General features: G+C 44.3%; 2 protein-coding genes across 2 annotated transcripts in view; both read right to left on the reverse strand.

Moving 5' to 3' along the window:
- Positions 1-663, reverse strand: part of LOC118493485 (zinc finger protein 84-like) — a 33,407-nt gene extending 32,744 nt beyond the window's left edge. The window contains exon 1 of the mRNA XM_035993435.1: positions 649-663. Within this exon, the coding sequence (XP_035849328.1) occupies positions 649-663 (15 nt within the window). The remainder of the gene's footprint in view (positions 1-648) is intronic.
- Positions 1-5,546, reverse strand: part of LOC116050089 (gastrula zinc finger protein XlCGF57.1-like) — a 14,055-nt gene extending 8,509 nt beyond the window's left edge. Inside the window, exon 1 of the mRNA XM_035993008.1 lies at positions 3,958-5,546. Coding sequence (XP_035848901.1) covers positions 3,973-5,406 — 1,434 coding nt within the window. The 5' untranslated portion in view covers positions 5,407-5,546 and the 3' untranslated portion in view covers positions 3,958-3,972. The remainder of the gene's footprint in view (positions 1-3,957) is intronic.
- Between the last annotated feature and the right edge of the window lie 2,295 nt (positions 5,547-7,841).

A 7,841-nucleotide genomic window follows, 5' to 3' on the forward strand; every position in this document is an offset into this window, starting at 1 on the left:
CTTAACAGACACAGACAGCTACTCCATACAGGTAACACGGAGTAGCTGCAGCTACATGTACAAGCAGGACATCCACCACACCACTGCCGCTCCGTGGATTGTTATTGGGATGATTATCACAGAAGCCTGTCTGAATACACTCACTGGACGGCAGCTAGCAGCTAACGGCTAACGGCTATCAGCTAGCAGGGCAAGCTAGCTACCGGCAGGATCGAGACAAGGACCAGGGTAGGTGAATTTAAACAATGTCTGAGTTGAAAACGCATCTTGTTGACACGTAAGGGCCCTGTTTATGCGCCACAGACATATTAATTGCATTTTATGTCTGTCATGAGGCACAAAGGCACTCTAAAACTTGCCCCGACAACTGCCGTTTTAGCTCAGGGGACGCTTGTAGTACGTAGCTGCAGCTACTCCGTGTTACCTGCACTGATTCGGGTCAGGGTTTTTTCTATCGAAAGTACTTGCGTAGCTATAGCGATCAAGATTATTGTAAAAATTGGCAGAATTTTCTTTGAAGTTTAGACACCAATGCAACTTGTTAAAAACGACCGATTAGTCGACTAATCCACTCAGAGGGGGCAACCCTAAATTTCTGCAGTGTGTTTCCCCCTTAACGTTAAATAAACACGTCCACGTTGTTCCTACCTTTCTCTTCATCATCTTCACTCTTCACAGGGACAGGAGTGAATGGGAACTTGGTGATGTCAGCCTCCTCCAGCCCTTGAAGCTGCTCTCCCTCCTGACTGCTCCACAGTTCCTCCTGTTCCTCTTTAATGTGTGGGAGGGGTTCTGGCTCCTGCTGGTCCACACTGGAGCTACACTCCTGCTGCTCAGGGGGAACCTCTTCTTGAACCACCAACAGCTGCTGCACATCTGCAGGAAACAGGGAAACACACATTAAGGAAAACTGGGAATTTGCTTCTGCATACTAACTTCCAGAGTGCTCAAGCTGTAAAGACCATGGATGTATTAAGAGAACTGGATAGAGTGTTCAACGCGAAGCCCTGTTCATTCTATCTACCGCTGAAGATAGCTAGCCCTGGCAGTTTGTGAAAAGAGACGTTTATAACATTGCATCCAGGTTACAGGCTTTACATCATACACCACTCGGATGTGTCAATAGATAATACACATGATGAATTACAGCCATTTTACAGCTATAGGATCTCAGGAGAACCGTCATGAGCCTGCAGTGCAGGGCGACGTGGGCGCAGTCCCGCAGGTCTGCTTGCGTTCTATATGTGTTAAATAATTTGGGATTTGGCTATTAGTGCAATTTAAAACATGATGGTTTGAACAAGGACCATTTAAGTGTTTGGACTGTTAAGTTTGATGTGCCCCCAAAAGAATTATCCGCTGACATATAGACATTTCTTTTTTGCCATGTAAAGTCTATGGGAAATGTCTTTCTGGGCCAGCCGGTTGTCAGACCTTGCAATTCCACCATTGGCCGCTAAGCCCATGGTTGTTTCAAGACATGGCGCTGTTCCTGGGGGCTTCGTAAAGACTGCCAATTACACCTGAGGCTTATCTTGTTCTTATTTCATTGTTTGGTATATAACTGGTTTGAATCCTACTTAAAGGACAGGGACTACTTTGTGGAGTGGACAAATATGAAATGCAGAGTTCTCCAAGGCTCCATTCTGGGGCCTCTTCTGTTTAACATCTACATGCTTCCACTGGCTCAGATTATGGACAACAACAAAAAAAGTTACCATATTATAGAGACACACGTTTACATAACCACATCACCAGGGCATGTGAAAACCTTTTACTTGCCCCCACACAAAAAACAAAAAGAAAAAAAGTGTTTTTTAAAACAAGTTTGAAAAACCTGTCAAAATCGTAAAAAAGAAAACATCAGTGGGGGTTAGTTGAGAGGGCTGTGGGGGTGCAGTTGGTTGTGGGATGTCAGAGTAAGAGCGGGTGATGGGTGTGAATGTGGGCTTATCCATCCTGCAGTAAAACACTGCACTTTTGAATTCTGGGACAAACCAAAGACCAATCGATTGGTAGAAGATTCGGGAGAATTTCAGTCGACTGATATTTTCTTTGGTTGAATACAGTCCTTATGTACACAGTTCTTTAATGTTTATGTCTGTCTTTGTTCAACTTTGTTGTCCTTAAACAGAGTCAGATTCATTGTATGTGTTTAGATACTTGACCATTAAATAGGCCTGTAACAATTATTAAATAATTGTCTAACCGAATTTTTTTTTAGGTAATTGCGTTTTTTTTGTTTAACCGCAATTAAAGCAGTTCCTCCTCATTCCCTCCGAGAACGTCACCCGAGCTGCATCAGGAGGCTCTCCTCCCAGCGAGCTTCGACACAGTTTACAGCCCCACTGACACTTATGCACATGCAGATTTACGGCCCACTGACGCATATTGTCACTGGACAACAACAATCGCCATTTTGTTGTCAAATGACCACGGCAAACGGTCCAATGGCCTTTCTATCCATTTCATTTCTATGCGAGGACACCATGAAGACTCCAGAGACTGTTGATATTCACTCCATGCAGATTTATTTGTTACATTTTAACAAACAAACCGAGACACATCAACTGACCACCGGTGATAGTCGGTCGAATAGACAACTGAATCTAAGTTTCATAGAACTCTTTTCTTATTCAGCGTTTTGGGCGGTGTCAGTTGGACACATTCACGCCCACAGTTACCTCATGTTTGTTACATCTTTAGATGGACCTGAACTGGTGATATCTTTACTTCTAACAGTCCTCTCAGCTTCCTTTTCTTAAGTACACCTAGGTCGTTGTGACCCAGACAATAACTACTAACGTACATGGTAGTCAACATGTGGTTTACTTCAAATGATTTCACTTTATTTCATCCTGGAGGGTACTCAGCATGTCCTGGTGTACCACACCGGTCATATCAAACGATTATATTTCTTTACTTTATTAGCTTTACCATGGCCTAATTAGTGGCATAGGAGACACTATACATGTCAAAAGATCTTAATCATGTTGGTGTCACTGATCATATTACCTTGGAACATGGCAATGCACAAGTGAGTTTTTATAGTTTTCTACAGATCATAATATGTCCATCTCAGCTTTGCTCCAAAGAGAAAACTCCTCCTCTCCCTGACAGGAAACACCTTGCTAGGCTAACTTCCCTATGCTACCTCCCTCACATCTCCCTTGTTTAAACCAAAGATAGCTTTCAACCTGCACTTCCTGTCTCCCTGACTCAGAGAGAAAAGTCTCCTCTCTGAGACAGCTGGGCCTAAATTGTGCTTAAACATGATACACAAAATTAAAACATGAACCCAATGTGTATTGAATAAACTCCCATAAAGATACATGATTAATAGTGAATCTTGCTAAACATACGTTACTTAGAAAGAAGTGAATATATGTGTGGGCACTATAAAATATTGGGTGGTTACATTTGTCTGATTTCTTGATTATATGACAGACGTTACAAGACAAAACAAAATCTAATAAAATATTTAACCCATCCTGCAACTTTTTGTTTTTTCTGGGTCAAAATCTAAAATTTAAACCTTTTTTTCAATGTTTGGTGTTTTTGTGACACTTTTGTCACTTTTCTCGATGTTTTTGTCACTTTATGCGACCTTTTTGTTACTTTTCCTGATGTTTTTGAAGCTTTTTCTGACATTTGTCACTTTTTTCAACGTTCTTTTATCTTTCACCAAACACCCAAATTCAATGAAAGTAGTAAACTGACCATTTATTTTACTTATGAAGAGCATTGTATGGAACCGTCCATGTTATTTCTTTTGACAATTAGGTTGAAAGAAACCCAAATTTCTGATATAGAAACTTTTTGAAAATGGGTCAAATTTGACCCGAAGAAAACAGGAGGGTTAAAATAAGAGTGTACTTTTTCCTACCACACAATATGTCTTCTATCTAGATGTTGATAAATACAGATTTTTGTTCAATACTTGAGTTTTTCTTGGACTTAAAGGCACAAACATTATTCCATGTCACCAGTCTCAGGTTCAGAAGAGTCTCCAGTCTGGTCTTCAGTCTCTGGTTGTAAAAGTGGATGTGAGTTCCTGGCTGGTTCTGGTCCTCCACAGTCCTCTCCATCAGCTTCTGTTTCCATCTGACCACCACATTTATGTCTTTTGACATCAGAACGCCAGGCAAATCTTTTGTTACAAACACTGCAGCTGAATCTTTTCTCTCCTGTGTGGACTGCCATGTGTGACCTTAAATGTCCACTCTGTGTAAAAGACTTCTTACAGACTGAGCAGCTGAAAGGTTTTTCTCCAGAATGAGTCATCATGTGTTTCTTCAGGTGTCCACGTTCAGTGAAAGCTTTACCACACTCAGAGCAGCTGAAAGGCTTCTCTCCTGTGTGGATTCTCATGTGTTTTTGTAAACTTCCTCTCTGTGTAAAAGATGTATTACAAACTGAGCAGCTAAAAGGCTTCTCTCCTGTGTGAGTAATCATGTGTCTCTTTAGGTGTCCACGTTCAGTGAAAGCTCTACCACACTCAGAGCAGCTAAAAGGTTTTTCTCCTGTGTGGATTCTCATGTGTGTTTGTAATTGTCCACCTTGTGAAAAAGATTTCTTACAGAGTGAGCATCTAAAGGGTTTTCTCTTCTCTCCTGTGTGAGTTCTCATGTGTTTCTTCAAGGTCCCACTATAAGTGAAATATTTACCACACTCAGAGCAGCTAAAAGGTTTCTCTCCTGTGTGAGTTCTCATGTGTCTCTTCAGATGTGACTTGAAGCCAAATCTTCTCCCACACTCAGAGCAGCTGAACGTTTTCTTACATCTTGAATCATGTTTCAGAGAGTTTAAAGCTGACTGAGGTTCTCTGGTCTCCTTCCAATCAGCACTGTCATCAGTCTCAGGTTCAGAAGAGTCTCCAGCCTGGTCTTCAGTTTCTGGTTGGAAAAGTGGATGTGAGTTCCTGGCTGGTTCTGGTCCTCCACAGTCCTCTCCATCAGCTTCTGTTTCCATCTGACCAACACATTTATGTGTTTTGACATCAGAACGCCAGGCAAATCTTTTGTTACAAACACTGCAGCTGAATCTTTTCTCTCCTGTGTGGACTGCCATGTGTGACCTTAAATGTCCACTCTGTGTAAAAGATTTATTACAGACTAAACAGCTGAACGATTTTTCTCCTGTGTGGATATTCATGTGTGACCGTAAAGTTCCACTCTGTGTAAAAGATTTCTTACAGACTGAGCAGCTGAAAGGTTTTTCTCCTGTGTGAGTTATCATGTGTTTCTTCAGGTTTCCACTATTAGAGAAAGCTTTACCACACTCAGAGCAGCTGAAAGGCTTTTCTCTTGTGTGAGTTCTCATGTGTGACCGTAAATTTTCACTCTGTGTAAAAGATTTCTTACAGACAGAGCAGCTAAAAGGTTTCTCTCCTTTGTGGATTCTCATGTGTGTCTTCAGATGTGACTTGAAGGCAAATTTTCTCCCACACTCAGAGCAGCTGAATGTTTTCTTACATCTTGAATCATGTTTCAGAGAGTTTAAAGCTGACTGAGGTTCTCTGGTCTCCTTCCAATCAGCACTGTCATCAGTCTCAGGTTCAGAAGAGGCTCCAGTCTGGTCTTCAGTCTCTGGTTGTATAAGTGGATGTGAGTTCCTGGCTGGTTCTGGTCCTCCACAGTCCTCTCCAACAGCTTCTGTTTCCATGTGTTGAGTTTGTCTTTGATGAAGCTGTGAGGACTGAGCTTCCTCTTCATCATCTTCACTCTTCACAGGGACAGGAGTGAATGGGAACTTGGTGATATCAGCCTCCTCCAGCCCTTGAAGCTGCTCTCCCTCCTGACTGCTCCACAGTTCCTCCTGTTCCTCTTTAATGTGTGGGGGGGGCTCTGGCTCCTGCTGGTCCACACTGGAGCTACACTCCTGCTGCTCCTCTTCACCAACAATCACTTCCAGAACGTCTGGAGGTAAAGCTGAAACACAGAGACATACATTAAATATCAGTCTCAACAATACTTTACTAATTAGCTGAGATCACTCTGATGCAGCTTCATAATGAAATCATCCGATTCATCCCAGGTCCCCAAAGATCATCATACAAAACTGGGCTTCCAAAACCCTTAAAAAACAGTTGTCAATCAAGGTAAACTACAGAGGTCTGTGGGTTAGATCGCCTTGAAAGTGAACAATCATAGGAGGGCCAGTGCCTCCTTGGTTTTTGCCACCAATGTGTTAAAAGTCAGTTTCATTCACACGCGCAGAAATCAACTTGGAGAGCAGAGTTTACCTGTGAGAACATGTATGCCTTCCAGCGCTCCCAAAGCGGACACTCTGTGGCACGTGGTGGCTGCTCTGTACGCGTGCTGCTTAGTTTTTAGGGATTATGCTCCGGATGTGGGCTGCGCACTGGATCACAGGTGTCCTCCTGTGTCGGGCGGTGTTCATCCACTACAATTATCCATGTCACCCGGACATCAGACAGTCTGCGTCGGCAGTCAGACGGTCCGGCAAAAACGGAGGTCTTTCCATCCATGTTGAATGGGAGCAGTGTGTTTAGGCTGTGGCGGGGGTTGCTACAGGGGGCCAAAATGTTTGACTGCAATCTGTTGCCTAATTTAAAGCAACTCTAACTTTAAAAGCAACTGTAGTGGCAGACTGAACAAAACAAACTCCAAGTCAAACAGCCACTGAGGCACCGAAGGAGTGGATGTTACACAGAGATAAAAACGTTCACTGTCCAGGCAGAGGTGGCATTTTCTGAGGTTTATTCATCCAGTTCTCGGCAAACAAAGGAACAATGGCGTCTCTAGGCTCTGGTAAAAAAACATCAGCCCTCGGTGTTTACCTCCTACATACCTGATCACCCATATATGTAGACTTCACCTGGTGGCTAAGCCTGCGTGGTACTTTCAAAACAAAAGCACTAGCAGATACTTAAAATAACCAAAATAAAAATACTTATGATGGTTGGGGTTTGGCTGGCTGTGAGTTTCTGTGTTTTCTATTTGCTATTTTCTGTTATGCTCTCCTGTTATATCCTCCTGTCTCTCCTGTTTTCCCCCCTCCCCTCCTGCCTGCGCCAGCCACCTGATCGCACACACCTGCTCGCCATCTCACCATCACTCCTCCCACCGTACACACCTGCCAGTCATTAATTACAATCAAGCACAGTATTTAAACACCGGATCTACTCACCATCTTCGCTTGATTGTTGTTTCAGCCTGCATGGTGACACAAGCTCCAAGCTCCTCAAGATCACTACTGCATTCCCGTGTTAGCCGTTTCTCTGTCCTAATCCCTGTCTCTGTGTTCTCTCCTTGCAGTCATTACTTCCATCCCTCTGTCTCCAGTCAGCTGGCCTCATCCTCCAGTCCCCTCCTCGCGGCTCCCTGCTCCACACCACCTCCGCTCCTCACCTCGCCTTGCTCCCAGCCCCAGTCTTTGCCTGTATCCTGCTCCTTGGCGTCCACCTCCTCACAGCCCCTCTCCCTACCCTTCGCCCTTCATTCCAAATAAACCTCTTTTGAACTGAGTTGTGCGTTCTGTCACTTCCCGTAACAGAACGATCAAGCCAACATGGACCCAGCAGGCTCAACCCCCCCCCTTCCAACCCTTCCAACTCCCTGCCTCAAGACCTACTGTTTGCTGTGTCCTCCCAGGGAGCGTTGCTCGGCCAGCATTCCTCCGCCATTAGCACCATGGCTGAAGCGCTTCGCTCCCTGACTGAGGAGGTCCGGCACCTCGGTGATCAGCCCCGTCCCCACAGCCCGCCCAATTCCCATCCCTCTCAGTCTGTTTCCCCGCCTCTCACTCCCGCTTCAGATCCAGCTCTGCTCCCTGCTGCCTCTCCGCCCCTCGGATCCCCAGTTTTCCTCCCAGAAAAA

The sequence above is a fragment of the Sander lucioperca genome, chromosome 16, assembly GCF_008315115.2.
Source record: "Sander lucioperca isolate FBNREF2018 chromosome 16, SLUC_FBN_1.2, whole genome shotgun sequence".
In the NCBI taxonomy this organism is placed as follows: Eukaryota; Metazoa; Chordata; class Actinopteri; order Perciformes; family Percidae; genus Sander; species Sander lucioperca.